Below are 19187 nucleotides of genomic sequence, written 5' to 3'. Positions count from 1 at the left end.
TGAAAAATAAAAATACGTTCCTTTTCTGTAACATGGAGCAAAATCTCTAGGCTTTGTGATGGTTCAGGCTTTATTCCATTGTGATAAACCCACAGGAATGCTGTTTATGAATTGTCAAGATTAAAGCAAGTACATCTGTTTCTAAGCATGTCTTTTTTGTGTGAAACAATTAATTAAAAGTATAAAGAAATGTAAATAGGACCATGCCACATAGCTAAGGACAAGTTAAAGCTCTGGTCATATTATATTAATAGTACCATATTTGACTAAATTAAAATACCAATTGCTGTATGTAAATTCAATAAATAATGTTCCCTTCAATGGCCAGGTTAGTAGCCGAAATATTTACTTAAACATTTACTTTGTGAACACAAAAATAATAGGAGTAAGAAAAAGAATCTAACACTGTTCCTCCTCTTGCCCTAGTTAAGTTCATTAAGTACAAAAAACAGCTGAAGAACATTCACAAAGGAAGCTCTGCTTGTTCTACTTGTGCTTATATATTCAAATATATGTGTGTGAGAGAAAGAGAAATCCTTAACTGCAACAGAAATTGCTAACTGTTCACTCAATATCCATCTTTCTTTACCCATTACTCTATACCCATTCTTTCTTAGTAGCAAGACACTGATGTTATTCAGGGAAGCAAAATATCCAGCCAACATACTCCATTTCTCAGACTCCCTGCATCTATTAATATTTTGGCTGTATGACTATGTTCTGGCCACTGGCCCCTCTTTCCTACTGGTTGGCTTTCTGACCCACACACCCCCATACATACCCTTCCAAGAATGCCCACAAAGCTATTCTTTGGTGTTTTGAAATAACTTTGGACAAGAATACTAGAACACAGAGTTCTAGTCATTTACTAGGGGGCAGATCACAGACAAGTTCCTTGTCCTCTCTACACCAGATTTCCTTCATCTGGAAAAGGGTCAACAAGATGTGATGATACAGAAATATTAAGAATTGTGGAGGGCCACACAAATATCACAAATGCTTTTTGTCAATGGCACCAATGAGTGCCTACAGTGCACCGCCAGGCCGTCTGGAGGGCAGCATCAATGCAAGCAATGGGCTGAGTTCAGTATGAGATGGGACGTGTAGACAGGAATTTGGTTTGAAAGACCTTAGAGAATCTGGTGTTTTTCATTTGAAATGCTTTGTTGTACCAGGTGAGATAAACTTTTGCTTTTATTAGAGGAATAATAAAGATGAAATTACTAGTAATTGATTACTTAGCAACATCTGGTTTTTTGAGGAAGACAAACTACTTAAATTATTTTTTACATATTTAATCTGATTAATGTGCAAAATACATTGCCTTTCATTTATGAGTAGTGACTTTCTCCCTATCTTAGTACAAGGTCTTTAAAAGAATGTTATGTTACTATTATATGTGACAAGATTACAGAAATTGAAGGCAACTATTCAAAGTCTTGAAACAATGTAGTGGAGATAAGATCAACTTGACACATTTTTAAGCTTCAGTTGATGACTAATGAAAAGATCCTTTATGAAAGATTGTGGATCTAAGAGAGTTCTAAGAATAGAGAGATCCCTTTCCCTGACCCACCCCAAAATAAACACTTTCTGAAATTTTAATAACTTTTTTCCCTTGAGGGAATTTATTAACATTTTATAAAATTGATTTGTTTTATTAAGACTGATGAGTTGATAGGCCAGTTATATCAGATCTCCTTCTTTCAATGTAAATATTTATCAGCTACACATTAATTCAACTGTATTAAAGATAAAAATATACTGATACTTTTTGAAATCTTGTATACCTCCAAACACACTAATAGCATACTAAATTAAAATAGAATTTATTTAGACAATCTGAGGAGAAAGCTAATCACCACTTTCAGAAAACATCTTTATTAATTTTTTAAAAAATAGATATTAATTATGCCAATAATTCCCAAAAGTGATCTCATAGAACAATAATACAAGAGAGAAAAAACGATGTTATGGTAAAATAAATTTGGAAAATGTGTTAAAGTTTCTTTTTAAAACTTGTTTATTTTTACATCTTTAATGCAAATTCCCAAGTTTGGGGTAGTATTGTAGTAATAATATATACGACTTAGGATGTATTAAATGCATTTTCAACTTCCAGTATTTTCAGTTTATAATGGGTTTATTGGGACTTAAAGCTACGGTAAGCGGAGTAGCATCTGTATAGTGATAAGGGTAGTCCCTTAACATTTGCGTTCAGACTTGGTGGGAGGTGGTAGTCCACATTGTTTGGACATTAGCAAAAATTTAAGGAAAGAAACTTCACCAGCAAGGGGCTAAGAAATCTCTTTAATTAATTTTTAAATATTATCTAATGCAATCTCATGTATAAAATAAAAGCAACGTTGATTGAAAACCCACTTTAATGTTTATCTCTTGGAATTCTGAATCATTCCATCAAGTCCTTACATACAGAAGCCATTAATTAATTTAGGATCTTCGAAAAGAAAAACTCTTTGGCAAGGATTCCTATAAAAGAATCACGTGATCAAAATGATACTCCCATAACCATTATGAATTCATAAATTTTATAAGATTTTTTAACAAACGAAGAACTTCAGGCCACTTTCTCTTTCTAATTAAAAGAAAAAAAAACCCAAAATAAACCAAAAAAATCCCCAAAACAGAGTCTGAGAAGATGCATGACAGCTGAGAATGCAGGACGGGGCAATGAGAAAAGTAAATGGCTCTCAAAGGCACTAGATGGAGAATCATATGTGCTTAATTTATCTCCTAGAAAGTGCCTACTTCCCTAGCTTGTTCTGAGATTCCAGCCACCTAATAATCTCCAGCTATAGAGCCAGTTTGGCCCTATCCTTGAACCAATTCTTATTTGAGTTAGGAATGAGTTATTCTCTCACTCAGCTTGAAGGCATCCTTATTGCTTGCCCATCAGCCTTGCACTAACAGAGCTTCTTAACTTGTATCTCTGAGACAAAATCTTCACGATTTCAGCAGTGCCTCAGTTTCTGCTTAACTGTTTTAATTTTTCAGTGGTTTCACCTAGATTTTACGTAGTCCTGATGACAGGGTGTTTACTTGTGATTCGCAGCCCAGGGGTTGGGACCTGCTACCTGATAACAGCCAGCTTCCTTCTGACATCTTGCTTGCCTAGTTTTGCAAATATCATTTAGCATTAGGAATTCACATTATGATAATACATTCCACATTCTATTTGGAATACTACCTGTTTTAGATCTCTTGCCAGCCAGGTATTGGAATTTCACCTACTATACAAAAGAAAGCCTAAGTTTAGGGATAAGATGAGAGACAGTAATCCTTCAATGAAGGGCAATATTATAATATTATCTACACTGTGAAAAATGCTATGAATAGCTCTGATTGTGGAAACTGTACTAGAACAGCCCCAACCACACATAGGAAGACACACAATAGAAAGGTCTCCTTCCTGACTAATCATCGTTCACACAGAGCCTATCATCCAGAGCCACCTTTGTCAGAACACCATATCCCTTCCGGCAGGATCTGGACTGGAGTGAAGACACTAAAGCAGTCCACATAGTAGAGCCTTCCCCACTGCCCTGAGGTAAGCCATACTTTTGAGAATTGGCAGAACAGAGCTGACAATGAGGATGGTAATGAGGATTCACTTTTGCAAAAGGCCAGGTGCTTTATATCATTTTATTTAAATAGCGCAAAGCCTTACAAGATAGAATTATCAGTATGTCAGGCATTGTGTATTCCTCAAAGCAACATTAAAAAGGAAGGTATCTCCATTATCACCCTTTGAAATACAGAACAAAAAATACAAATGATGCTCAGAGAGACTGTCACTCATCCCCAATCATGAGGACTGTAAGCCCGGAATGTGACTCAAGTGAAAAAGCTTGAAGGCACCCAAAGATACCTCCTTCTCCCTCTCCCTCTCCCTCCTCCCTCTCCCTCTAGCCCAGTAGTCATCACAGTCTGTTGTTTGTGCCACCTAACATCCTTAGACATCTATCGAATCTTCCCTATTACTATGTACCACAGCATAGATCCTTTATCACTTTCCACCTGAATGTGAAATTGCTAACTGGCTAGTATGCTGGCCCCAGGTGGTGCCTCATGTCCCTCTCTGCTTCCATGAGAAAACTATGAAAACGTAAATCTAATTATCTTTTTCCTTTGCTTAAAATCCTTTCATGGCTCTCCACTGTCGTCACAACAAAGTCCAAGTTTCTTTAAGTGACAGTCCAGGCCCTTCATGAACTGGCCCCTGCCCTCATTTCTCTTTACACTCCCACCCCTTGAGTGTGTGCATGTGCACTTACATATGCACGCACACGTGTGCTGCACACACATACACACAGTTTTCAGCCACCTGGAAGCCATCCTTGAATGACCACCCACTTCCATTGCTCCATATTGCTGCTATGCTCTTTGCCCTGTCTAAAAGTCCTCTTCATCTGGTCCAGTTCATTTATCAAGATTTTAATCAAGTGAAAAATTGAACTTTTTATGAATTACCTAGATAGGCACTTTCTCTTCTCCCATAGAATTTAGTGCATTTCCCTATGTATGGGTCTTATCCCATTGCTGTAATTTCTTCACTCTGATTCTACTTTTCCCCCACTGGACTCTAGGTTCCTCAAAGTCATATTCTATGTTCTAATTATTTTTGTATTCTCACTAATTGTGATTGCTTCTGTTGCATGGTAAGTACTCAATACATATTTGATGAATGGATGAATGGAAATATGGATGGATAAATGTATGAGAGGCAGCATAGCAGAGCGAAGCATAATCTGGGGGCCAAACAGATCTGGGTTTGAGACCCAGCTCTGACATGTAACTTTAAATAAAGCATTTACACAAATGCCTTCAAAGGCATTTCCCTCTTTGAATCCCAGTCCTCTAATCTGTAAACTGGGGAAATAGCACTACCTATTTCATAGGGGACTGGTAGGCATTAAAGCAGGTAAAGCATTAAAGCATGTAAGCATGTAAAGCATTAAAGCATGTAAGCAATCAAGCACGTAAGCATTAAAGCATGTAAAGCATGAAGTACAATTCCCAGCATGTACAAAGTATTCAGTATGTGTTATTATTATTTCTTTACTATTATGAATGAAACTTGGCTCAGACATGCAGACTGAATGAAAATTACTGAAGAGGAAGGAAAGGTCTCTAGAAGAGGAACTCAAAACTTTGTTAGGAAAGAGAAAGGAAAGTTAGCTGGAGAATAGATGAAATCTTGAAAGGTCATCTGAGGCTTTGCAGTTTAAGGATATTACCCAATATCACTGTTTGAAGGCATTTGTAAGCAGCCCATTGAAAATGAGATTGAGTTGGGACATTGTTTTTATTGTCTAAACAATCAAGGTTGTTCTTTGGCAGCCAACCAAGCCAGAAAGGAACAGCTCTGAATTTTTGTCATAAATAATGTTCCTCTCTCTAAACAGTTCTGATATTAGGCAGCTCAGAGAACTTGATCTTTATAGGAACCAAGTAGAAATATTTCATTCCTCTATTTTCACAATATCTTTATACATATTATGATTAAACCTTCCGGAGCTACTGGGTCATGTTTTGCTGGCTTAATTGTCAAGACATTTGCAAGTCATTTGTGAATAAAATTATGCCAGATGTCCTCAACCATTTTACATGTCCAAGCTGCATTTACAAGGATAAGAATATATTATAACAACTTTCTAGTCTAAATACATTATAAACCTAAATACTTCAAGTTAATGACAATAACATCAGTAAGGAATGAGCAATAAAACTTGTTTCTTTATCTCTATTTGTTTTCTCCAACCCATAAATCAACAATGTGTATTTTGTATTAAGTGTACACTCCTTTTTTTCTTTCTACTCATCTGTCTCTATCTGACAACTGTCACACCTATTCATGCTCTGAGAATTTTCATGGAGCAATGTCTACAATTATATCCTGATGAGAATGGATGCCCCAGTTTTAGAATGGGTCAAGTTAGAGTTCACGAATGTAATAATGCAATTAATGAACATTATTATATTTTAGAACAATGTTCCCAAGGATCATCGCTGGTAATTTTTTTAATAGTTTTCCTTTAAACACACACACACACACACACACATATGCTAGGAACTAGTCATTTTTCTTCATGAATTTTTTGCAAAGAGGACACACTTTTCCATATTTCATTATTTGTTAAATGTCTCTTGATAACAAGAAGCTAAAGAATACAGGGACCCTATGTTGACTAAACAGAGACCTCACCCAAAATTCAAATCCCCATAGCCTACATTAACCAGTGTACATTGATAATGTTATGCTCTGTCTATGCTGGCTATGCTACGCTCTGTAAATATACAACTCTGTGACACTATATAATATTGGGCAAACAAGTTTCTTCTTAATCTATATTTTAGGTCTTAAAACATGTTTCTCACTAATAGAGTCTATATTTTATGAGTAAAACAACCAGACAAGTGAGAGGAAAAATCTCAATATAAATAAGTATACAGTGTTATAAATGACAGAAACAAATTCTAATTGTTTGACTAAATTTTCTACTTTCTCTAATTTTTTCTGTCATAAAATTACAAATTCATTGACTTTCAGTTATCTGCAATAATGAATAACTGAAATTACATCTGAGGGAGACTATAATTGAGAATATTTAAAACCAAAGATAAAGCAAAATTATTTCAAATCAGGTCCAGATATACACAAATCTCTGTCCCATTCATATTTATGGATTTGGCCCTTACTGTAAATCTCTCCTACCCAACATTCTCCACATGCCCAGTCTTTGCTCCCATTCTCATCTCTGGACCAACTCATCAATCTCTAGGCACAGCACAAATGGATAGAATTTTATTATCTCTTCTCTGTCCCACTCCCACTTCCTAAAATTCTATTGCCAAACTAGGCATTAGATGGAAAGATGGAAGTACTTAATATTCTATAATTTAAATAAACTGGTATGTAATCCAGATTTATACAAATATCACTCAGACTTAAAAGCTTTTAATTAGCATGCTTTCATTGACAGTTCAGAAAAGTAAAGCTCATAAAGATGTTAAGTGGTCACTAAAGCAGTGTCTCACATTTGTATCTAGCAATAATTTAGAAATATTGGCTAAATAGTACTTCCCTAAGTATTAATAAAGGCAGGTTCACAAAAATACCCTGTGATAGAGCTATTCTTCAGGATCAATGAACAAAGTGCTTCCCTAAGGTATTTAGAAACATGAAAATCTAGTTAATTCTATATGCAATGTTAAACAAATAATTATAAATAACACTAGCAGCTGATACGGAGTATTTACTATGTGCCAAGCTTTGTTCTAAATGTTTTATGTTTATTAATTCATTTAAGCCTCATGACACCCCTGAGTATTAGGTATTGTTTTCATCCCCCATTCATAACAGGCAGAAATGAGTCACATAGGTAGTAGGTTGCCCCAGGGCACAAAGTCAGAGTCTGCACTCTTAAATTCCATAATATGGTGTGTGTTATCAGTATATGATTTTTATTCTTTTAATTTACATATGCCAAAAAGTACATCTGCCCCAAGGTTAGACACTGAAGAAGGATTGTCATAGGGTATCTCTGTTAAAGATTAGAATGAATTATCAGTATCTTCAATGGAGTGAATTATCAGTATCTTCAATGGAGTGAATATGTGTGTCCCCACCAAATGCCTATGTTGAAACCATAATCCCCAGTGGTATTTGGAAATAGGGCCATTGGAGGGTAATTAGGCCATGAGAATGGAGCCTTCATGATAAGACTAGTGCTCTTACAGGAAGACACAGAAGACAGCTGGCTTTCTCTCTCTCTTCTCTTCCATGTGAGGATACAATGAGAACATAAGAACCAAAAACAGTGCCCCTCACTCATCACCTAATCTGCAGAGTCTTGATCTTGGATTTCCCAGTCTCCAGAACTATGAGAAATCGATGTCTGTTGTTTAAATCACCCAGTCTACAGCAATTTATTATAGCAGCCTGAACTGACTATAACACTATCAGAAAAGTTAATCTAAGAAAGAGAAGGAGGAATATAAGGCAGTACAGTTACGGAAACCTAGGGAAATACAGCCATACCTCATTTTATTGTGCTTTGCTTTATTGCACTTTGCAGATACTGTGTTTTTTACAAGTTGAAGGTTTGTGGCAACTCTGCATCAAGCAAGTCTTTTGGTGCCATTTTTCCAATACCATGTGCTCACCTTGTGTCTCTGCATCACATTTTTGTGATTCTCACAATATTTCAAACTTTTTCATTAGTATTATATCTGTTTTGGTGACCTGTCATCAGTGATCTTTGATATAACTATGGTAATTGGCTTGGGGCTCCATGAACCTTGTCCATATAAGACAGAAAATTTAATCCATAAATGTTTTACATGTTCTGACTGCTCCACCAACCAGCCACTCACCTGTCTCTTGTCCTTTCCTTGGGCCTCAAAGACAACATAATAATGAAATTAGGTCAATAAATAACCCTAAAAGGTCCTCCTAGTGTTCAAGTGAAAGGAAGAGTTGCATGTGTCTCAGGTCAAATCAAAAGCTAGGAATGATTATGCTTAGAGAGGGAGGAATGTTGCGAGCCAAGATAGTATGAAAGCTAGGCCTCTTGAGCGAAAAGTTAGCCAAGTTATGAATGCAAAGGAAAAGTTCTTGAAGGAAATTAAAAGTGCTACATCAGTGAACACACAAATAATGAGAAAGCAAAACAGCCTTGTTGCTGATATGGAGAAAGTTTTAATGGTCCAGATAAGTCAAACCAGCTATAATATTCCTTTAAGACAAAGCTAAATCCAGATCAAGGCCCTAACTTTCTTCAATTCTTTGAAGGCTGACAGAGGTGAGGAGGCTGCAGAAGGAAAGTTCAAAGCTAGCAGAGGTTGTTCATGAGGTTTAAGGAAAAAAGCCATTTCCATAACATAAAAGCTCAAGATGAAGCAGCAAGTGCTGATGTGGAAGCTACAGTAAGTTATCCTAAAGATGCAGCAAAGATAATTAATGAAAGAAGCTACATTAAACAATGGATTTTCAATGTAGATAAAATAGCCTTATAGAGGAAGAAGGTACATCTAGGACTTTCATAGCTAGAGAGAAGACGTCAATGCCTGGCTTCAAAGCTTCAAATGCCAGACTGACTCTCGTTAAGGACTAATGCAGTGGTGACTTTAAGTCGAAGTCAATGCTCAATTATCATTCCGAAAATCCTAGAGCCCTTAAGAATTATGTCGAATCTACTCTGCCTATGCTCTGTAAATGGAGAAAGAAAGCCTGAATTATAGCACATCTGTTTACAGTATGGTTTACTGAGTATCTGGAGTCAACTGTTCAGACTTACTGCTCAGAGAAAAGCCTTTCAAACTATTACTGCTCTCTGACAATGCACCTAGTCACCCAAGAGTTCTGATGGCGATGTACAAGATGAATGTTGTTTGCACACCTGCTAACACAACATCCATTCTGCAGCCCATGGATCAAGGAGTAATTTCAACTTTCAAGTCTTATTATTTAAGAAATACATTTTGTAAGGCCATAGTTGCCACAGTGATTCCTCTGATGGTAAAATAAATTTGAAAACCTTATAATAAAGATTCACCATTCTAGATACCAGTGAGAACATTCATGATTCATGGGAGGTCAAAATATCAACATTAACAGGAATTTGTAAGAAGTTGATTCTAATCCTGATGGATGACTCAAAGGGGTTTGAAACGTCAGTGGAGAAAGTAACTGCAGTCTCGGTAGAAATAGCAAGAGAATTAGAAGGGAGATCTGAAGATGTGACTGAATTGCTATCATCTCATGATAAAACTTCAATGGATGTGGAGTTGTTTCTTATGGATTAGCAAAGAAAGTGACTTCCTGAGATGGAATATACTCTTGGTGAAGATGCTGTGAACATTGTTGAAATGACAGAGGATTTAGAATATTTCATAAACTTAGTTGATAAAGCAGTACCAGGGTTTGAGGGGATTGATTTCAATTTTGAAATAAGTTTTATTGTAGGTAAAATGCTACCAGTCACCATCACATGCTACAGAGAAATCTTTTGTGAAAAGAGGAGTCAATTGATGTGGCAAACTTCAGTGCTGTCATATTTTAAGAAATTGCCACAACTACCCCAGCCTTCAGCAACCACCACCCTGATCAGTCAGCAGCCGTCAACATCGAGGCGAGACCCTCCACCAGCAAAAAGTTTACAACTTGCTGAAGGCTCAGATGATTGTTAGTATTCTTTAGCAATAAGGTATTTTAATTAAGGCATGTGCATTGTTTTTTTTTTACACATGCTATTGCACACTTAGTATAGTATAAACATAAATTTTATATGCACTGTGAAACCAAAAAATTTCTGTGACCACTGTATTGCAGTGGTCTAGAACTGAACTCACAAATCTCGCATGTGCTTGTAGCTGCAAACAGATAGCCATCTGAGAAACTACTGTGACTACTCTGTTCAAGCAAAGGTGTTAGGCAGACAGTAAGCCTAAGAAGCAGAAATGCAGGTGTTATCAGCTGCTGTAAACAGCAGCTGTGGATCAAAATACTGATATCATGGTCATGCATTAGTCTTTTCAGGTACACGCATGCTTCCTGTCAGCATGCACATAAAGAGTAATGTATGCACGCAAGGATGTATAGATACATGTATGTTCTTGTGTGTGTTATGAGGGAATTATAAGATTATTGCTAAAGATTAAATTTGGATTAATATCTGAAACAATGCACAAGCAATATAATTAGGATTCTATATTTATTTTTGTTCTCAGAACTAAGAAAGCATTATCAAAGCTAAGTATTAGGAAGGAAATAATTTCCCCAGAAAGCAAAGTTTAGTGAATACTTGAATAAACTCCCAAAGCAATCCAAGAATTTAGCATAGTAATTAGTTTTGATGAAATATGTATAAACCAAACACTAATTCTTTAAGTTGGTGACCTTCCTTTCCTACTTCAGGTATAAGTTTATTCTTTAGCCTGTTGCATACTAGCCTTTAAAGCAAGTCAGATTCTCAGGATTTTCCAAGATTCCACAAGAAGGATCAAGATTCCAGCATCCATCAGCTTTTTAAGGAAGGGCATGTGTAATAGGAGGCCTGGTACTTCCTAACCTTCAGGAAGATAAAGGCATATTCCTTCATCCAGTAATATAAATGAATCCTTGCATTGAAAGGACAGAAAATAAGAGACCAGATGAGCTATCACCCACAAAATACCTGCTCCTCTTGATACAGCATTAAGGCAAATGAAGCAGGACTGGACACTGATACAGACAGCTCATTGTCTGTACTCTGCAGCAGCTCCTTAGTTGCAGCTGGGCTGCACTCAGAAGCAAATCTTTCTTCTCTGACCCAGCTGTGAAAAGCCTGTGACTTTATATTGCAGGAGATTCCCTAGTTGGTTAGAGTAAATTATTCAAGATTTTCAGAAATCCTAAGGAAGATTACATTTTATCTTTGCCTGCCCAAATCTCTCCAGCACCATGTCCATTGCCTTCCCAACACCCAGTGAACTTCTTTTGCTTACTTGGGATAACTTCTAGATTGAATGAAGGGCAGAATCTCAGAATTTTGACTAGATGCAGGCAGCAGTAAATTTCGAAACCGTTCTGTCAACAGAAAAATAAACAGCAAGCTGTGAGAAAATGTCATAAGCACAATTTCAAAATGGAATTATTTCCTACTGTTTTGTTAGCCACTTTGACCATATATCCTTTATTAGAAAGTAACCCACCATTTTGTATGCTACTAAGATATGTCTATTTCTTCTTAATGGCTACATATATCTTTATGATTAAAATCTTACAGTCCCTACCAATAGACAAATAGCAAGTATTCATTAGTATAGACTAATAAAATCTTATAATTGAAAGGTTAGAGAAGACATATATGACCAATAAACATACCAAGAGATGCACAATCTCAGTAACCTGGGAAATGCAAATCAAAACCACACACCATTAGCTAGCAGTCACATTACATGGCATTCAATTCACAGAAATTAGTCTCAGGAGACCAAGTGCTGGGAGGATGTTGATCAACATAAGCTCTTATGCATTGCTAGTCGGAGTGTAAATTGGTACAATAGTTACAAAAACAATTTGGTATTATCTTTTAAGTTTAACTTTTGCATACCCTATGGCCCAATATTTCTATTCCCAGGAATATCACCCAGCAGAAACTTTCATGTGTCTTAGACGGCAAGTAAGAAGATGTTCATAGGATCACTGTTTATAACAACATAAATGGAAACAATACAATTGCTCATCAACATGAAAATGGACAGTTTGCATTTATTCATAAGATGGAATATTAACTGGAGTGAACTGAATGATTTCAGTTACAAATAAAAACATAGTGAATCATATTATTATAATGTTGAGTAGAATAAAATCCCAGCAGAAAATCATTTTTATTGAGTTAAAAACCAACTTAGCAATGTATTGTTTAGGTACATTATATACAAAAGCAAACCAATGAAAAAAGGGATGATACAATTCAGGATACTGGTTACCTTTTAGGAAAGGTAAGGAGATGGAAAAAGAGATAAGCAAAAGAGTAAATGTTAAGTAATCGTTAATGTTTCATAGACATTAGTTATAATACCATAAATGAATGAATGAATGACTTAATGAGGGCCTAGAAGAGTCCAATGATGACAGCAGACCATGAACCCAAGAATTGATTTAGTAAAGTTCAATGTCCATGAAGTTCATTATGAAGAAGAAAGGGAAAAAAGAAAGGAGAAAGGAAAAGAGGGAGAGAAAAAAGAAAGTGAAAGCAAAAGAAGGACAAAGGGGAGTGTGGAGGGAGGAAGAATCCTGAGTGCCATCTTGGAAATACCTACATCGCATAGCTATCTGCATTGCATAGGGTATGCTCATTTCCAGGACTAGATATTCATTACCTCTACAGTCATCCCTATGGAAAGGCTCCCTGGAGCCCTCTGTTACTCTTTCTTTCTCTCTTTCTGCCAAATTTGGAATAGGTTGGCTCTACTGTGTACTCCTTTGTATACCCTGTGATTATGCTTCCACAAAATTCAGCACACTATGTTTTACTGTTATAATATATGTATTTGTCTATACACCCCCTCTCTCCTTCTAGTCGATGCATATTGTGCCACCAGGATAAAGAGCATTATCTGATACACATTAAATTGGTAAATAAATATTTGTTGGAGGAATATTTCCAACATCTATTTTTACTGGATAGAGAAAACTGTTTGTCAAGGTTAATCATAATGACTCACAGAGGAGACCAACTGGTCACACATTAACCATGAAAAACAAAGGGACCTATAATCCAGCCTTGACAGAGTCACACACAATTAGAGATAGAGTGAAAAGCTAAAACTCTCCAGTTGCAGTAAATCCATCACTAACTGAATGTGGGCAATTTCCACAAAAGTACTGTGATGACAATTGCCATTTCCCAGTTACTGAATAGTTAGATGTTAAATCATCTGTGAGCACAGTGGTCACAAAGTATTACTGAGAAGCAAGACAGATTTTATCTTCATATTTATTAAAACACATTGAATCACAGATATTTAACTGGCTTCTACCAGTTTTTGTTTTTGTTTTTTCACCACTCTGACAGTTCTTACAATACACTTGGGAAGGAAGTAATGAGATCCAAAAACAGCCAGCTGTGGTCATACTCTGATGTCTAGGGATCAAAAAAACTACCATATAGTTTTCTCCTTTTATTATGCTTACTCTATAATTTGAGTTCATACTTTAAAAAATTATACTATTGACTAATAAACTATTTTTCATCTATAAAATTAATAAACATTTCAATGAAATCATTAGTAAATTCTTCTGATGATGTACAACCTTTGAACTTCCCAATTTATATAGCACCCATTAAATGAATGGATTTGCAATGTTTTTATCATTTTCATTTTTTTCCATTTAGTCTTGTCCTAAAATGTATCTTGAAAAATAAAGCCAAAACCCAACAGCAACATTCCCGCCCACCGCCACAATAAAGAGTACATCTCATCTGCCCACTGCTGCTCCTCTCTTCTTTCAACTCCCAGAAACCTGCTCTGGTACCCTTGCTGGCCACACAGCTCCCTCCCCACAGATATTCCTTGGAAACAAAAAGTATTAATATAAATTAAAGTTTACTGAATGACTCTCAAACTTATTTAAAAGCAAACACAAATCAGAATTCTTAATGTACACAACCATAATATAATACTTCCTTTTCTCAGCAATAGGTTTTTCCTCTTTTTATATAACCACAAAGGACACACGATTATAAATCTAGGAAAATAATCTCCAGAAATGACATTATATTGTGAGGACAACACACACACATACACAAACACACACACAGCAAAAGCAGCATAAAAGAGATGACTTATAAAGCTATGAAGAAACGTATAACTAATACTCCTACATTCGGAAGGTCCTTTAATCTGAGTATCATAAATACAATGAATAATATCAAGCAAACATAAATGAAAGCCCTTGAATAGCTACCAGAAAAAGTTAACATATATACATAGTATCTTAAAATTGTATCCTTTCAAAAATTTCTATTTTTATTATATTTATAAATTTCTCAACATGAACAACTAATTTTATCCCATAGAGGCATATTGATTGTTTATTTTTTCTTTATAAGAATTAAGATAAATGATAAAAATTATCCTTAGAAAAATCCAAGTAAATGAAAAAATTATTTATAATTCTTACATACATCCTTCTTTAGTCTCCCATATTTCTGCCTATCAATTATTTAACTAGCATGCCATTCTTTATCTGATTCTGGGGGAAAGACCAAAATAATTTGATATTTCCATTAAGTGACAAAAACTGTATAATGCTACTTCTCTTGCAGTGAAATGTCAGATCAGAGTATCTACTTTCTCAGCAGGCTCTAACTATTTAAGAAAATGGCACAGTTATCCAAATACTGTATCTCAGTCCTTTCACAGGGCTTCTTAGAACAAATTCATTAAAACCACTGAAAAGAACCAGAGGATTTTCTGCAAAGTGATATTGTGATGGGCTGACTAATGATGCAATAATGTCTGAACACGATTTTCTACCAGTAGGGGATATGTCTTAATTAACAGAAGCTTTTGTAGACTTTCACTCACTCTTCCTTTCTCCTATCCAATCAACAAAAAGATTGTGAGGCTGCCAGATCTGGATGACATACTGTACACAATTATGTTAATTTGGGCTCTCTGGCTAATCAATTGGGAGACAATATACTCAATTATTTAAAAATAAAGATGAAAAAAATAAAACAGTCTTTCCAATTCTAACTGCAACTTTTTTGTACATTTACTGTGACTCAGGTGCTTCGCTTTCCCCTTTGAGGAAAATGGCCAATCTCTAACCCTCCCCAATATGTACAATATACAAAAAGCAATAAGGATTTACATAACAACAAAAAGCAGTATGCAAATATATTCCTGTGATGAGAAGAAAAAAAAACTTTTATCATTACAAAAAAAGGGAAGAGAAAAAGAAAAAAAAATAACGCTAATTAATGCTATTCTTTTATAACCTAAAGGTTCTTTGCTTCTAGAGATGTGATCACAGCCACTCAATTAGTTTCTTCAACAACCTAAGAGCTGTGGTTTGCTGGAGGGACCCTGTCAGACAGGTTTCACCTACTCCAAGTCAGTGTTTTCCTTCAAGTGATCCCCCTTCCCTGTCTGCCTCTCCATAGTCTCCACTATGAAAAGAAATATTTAACTGTTTTGAGTATTAAATTATCATAAGAAAGAAGAGAAAATCAGATAAAACATCTCTAAAGAGAGAAAGTGTTGCCTTAAAAAAGAAATATCTAAAAAGAAGTTCTTTTGCATTTTTATTAATAGGTAAAATTTTTCTCCTTTTTCTCTTGTGAGCTAAAATAAAATCTTAAGGCTCTCCCCAACCGGCTGACTGAATGGACCCCCTCTTGGCCCAGGGGATATCCTAAAATTGAATTGCCTGCCAGGAGAAGGAAGGTCAAACATGCCTCATCATACCCTGCCCTTCTTGGAGATATCCTTTGTAACTCATTAACAGGCCTAAGGATATGCAAAACAAACCTGCAGGTCCTCAATTTACACAACAAATATATGTCCCTTAACTTATCTCTGATTTACAGCCCTCCTTGTCTTAAAACATTCCAAGCCTTTAGACAAAACGTCATGTCTTCAACCAATTACAAATTAAAAAATCAATCTTTAAATCCACCTGTGACCTATAAGCCCCCACTTCGAGATGGCCCACCTTTTCGGGCCAAACCAATGTACGCCTTCTATGTATTGATGTATGATTTTACCTGTAACCCCTGTTTCCCTGAAATGTATAAACCCAATTTGTAACCCAACCACTGCAAGTCCACTTGCTCAAGGATTCTTGGCCGTGGTTCTAGGTCATGGTCCTCAAATTTGGCTCAGACAAAAATCTCTTTAAAATTATTTTACAGATACTGGCTTCTTTCTGTTGACACTCTTAATGCTCATATTACACTGCACTTGCCAGTTTTAATTTTTTTTCAGAAGGAAATCCTTAAAGGTCATTAAATGGCCACATTAAAGACTTAAACTTAGTTTTAAAATTAGCTGGCATAATATAGCATTATTAATAGGAGTTATGTTGCAAGGAACTAGACACTACCCACATACTATAAAACAAAATTAGTAAGGTAATTATACCATAATATTTATATTTTTTACATTTATTTTGCAATATGAGTGGATAATTATTTGTCAATACAAGAAACACAAGTGAGTATACATGATAAAGGGTATACTAAGTGACATACAGTTTCCTTACTCATACAGTTTGCAGTACCAAACAGCAACAGGTTATAAAAAAAAGAAGACCCTGTTACTAAGTAGATCTTAATTATTCTTACCATACACAAAAAAGGTAACTATGTGAGGTGATAAATATGTTAATTAGATTGATCGTGGTAATCATCTCACAATGCTAAACATCACATTGTACACCTTAAATATATACAATTTTTTGTCAATTAAAATTTTGTCAAATATATAAAGAAGAAGAAAAAATAAATTTCTTTTGGAAAAAGAAAAAGGAAAAGGAAAAACACTAAACTGGTTGTCAGAAGGTCTGAATCCTGGACCTACTTCTGTCTCTGTTCTCAACTCCTTTTCTCAACTGACAAATGACTTAGATGAGTTCAGTGATCTTTAAGCCACTCCTCAACTTTGAGTTGACTAAAGACTATAGGCTTAAGGAAAGGAAGGGAATCTCGTCAAAGTCACTGAACAGGAGTGGTGTCATAAAGTCTTAGTTTGCCTGAGACAGTTCTAATTTATGCCTGCTGTTCTCGCATCCTGATCCATTCACTATTCTTCTCAGATTTTATTTTTAATTAAGTATTAATAATAAAATCATCTAGGGATGGTGTGGCTGATAGAGCGAAGTATCCCCAAATGCCCCTTCACGGAAGGACTTGTTACCCAACTGTGGAGAGTGTGGTTATCACACTGCCTCCAGCTGTTCACTCTGCCTCAGGTGCAAAGCAAATGCCTTTCTCAGAGCAGCTCACATACAGCGACTGAACAAGGCAAGGATGTTTCAGCCTTACACAGGCAACTCTGATGGGCAATATTTACTCTAGAGATTCGCACCAGCTTGGCTGGGCTTTGTTGTACCTGCATGGTGGTTCAACTTCCTCCTACACCCAAACCCTCTTTGTTCTCTTTCCTGTCACAGGCATTATCTCTAATAAGTATTTTACATTCACAATAAAAAAATCTTCTAGTGAACCCAACCTGCAACAGATGGGCTTGATAGACCTCCACTTTGTACTGAGATCTCCTGCCATGTTCTTTATTACTATCTGGTGAGATGCATGTGCGTATGTTGAAATACAATAAAGATCAGCAATAAATCATTTGTCTTTTCCCAGTGCTTTCCAGATTTTACGCAAGTAACACCTCTGAGGCATGGATAAGTGCACCTTGTCAATCCATTCGGATTATTCTTCCAGCCATGTTGCCCATTATGTTAACTGTGCCACCTTGACTCTATCAGTAAGTGCTGCCTCTGGGCTCCTGCCCATTATCCCCACTAAGTTCAAGAAGCCCATTGCAATGATAGCCTTTATCACTGTCACTCTCAGGCTGCAAACACTCTCCACAGAGTCTTTCAAGGATTCTGGAATGCATATCGCCAGTGTATGTCCCATTTGGTGAAAGAAGCCAATTTACTCAGGGGGCTGATAAGCAGTCATACATAATATATACTCCAGCACTGCAGTCGCTCTAAGGTGTCAGCTAACTTTGACTCAATATATCTAGAAAGTCTACAGTCTATAGCATATATACCAGTCAAGAATGACTATTTGAATATTTGAGATTAAAGGAGAAACGACATTAGCAGTTTATTTGATCTGTATCGTGTTTGAATTTTAACTATTAGTAATTACCTAAAAGTAATAATTTTTTTAAAAGAGTGGATTTAGGGCTTGGATGAGCACACTACCACACATGAACATGTCTTCAGGGGTAGTGATCACTCACACTCCCCATGTTATAGCTTTTAGAGCACTGTCCACTCCTCTACCTCCAGAGGAAGACACCACACCAATGCGGCTACACACACACTGTTTGAAAGAAAAGGTACAAATTAATTTTATCACAATATTTATAAATTACAATTTAAATATATAAAAATAAAATGTGCACATCTAAAAAATTAATTTTTTGACAACAGTTATTGATCATGCACTCAAAGTCAGATACAAATTAGGTTCTCAATGAGCTACTGGTCCAATAGGGGAGACACATGTCTCCCCTACATACACTACAAATAAATAAGTGCTAAATGTAGACTCTGAGAGTCTGGAAGAACAAAATAGCCAACTTTGCCTGGATATGCTGGTAATAAAAAGCAAAAGAAGAAGGGAGGTTTTATTCAAAAATAAAACAAACCAACAAAGGAAGTCCTTCTCATCTGTGGTGCTAGATGAGGTGAATATTTTTGCTTCATCCACTATTAATATTTATCAATAATCTCTAATGGTAGAGAATTTAGAATTGAGAGTAAGACCAATATTTTGAGTAGTTAGAACTTTATCAGTTAAATCTCATTTTATTCATTTATCCACTCCCTCAACAAACTTTTATTGAGTATTTATTATTTGTCACGTTATGAATAAAACAAATTCTTATCGTCAAGGCAGCTCTGCTTATTACAAAGAAATGCCAAC

The 19187-nt window shown here is 35.9% G+C and overlaps 1 protein-coding gene across 5 annotated transcripts in view; it reads right to left on the bottom strand.

The window, feature by feature from the left end:
* Nucleotides 1–19187, bottom strand: part of NOX4 (NADPH oxidase 4) — a 143707-nt gene that overhangs the window by 19285 nt on the left and 105235 nt on the right. For all 5 annotated transcript variants that reach the window (XM_045557151.1, XM_045557153.1, XM_045557155.1 and 2 more), the window contains one exon: nucleotides 11509–11590. In XM_045557151.1, coding sequence (XP_045413107.1) covers nucleotides 11509–11590 — 82 coding nt within the window. The remainder of the gene's footprint in view (nucleotides 1–11508; nucleotides 11591–19187) is intronic.

This window comes from Lemur catta, chromosome 7 (genome assembly GCF_020740605.2).
Source record: "Lemur catta isolate mLemCat1 chromosome 7, mLemCat1.pri, whole genome shotgun sequence".
Classification (NCBI taxonomy): domain Eukaryota; kingdom Metazoa; phylum Chordata; class Mammalia; order Primates; family Lemuridae; genus Lemur; species Lemur catta.
Note: the sequence above shows the minus strand (reverse complement) of the source record. Positions and strands in the feature narration are given on the sequence as shown.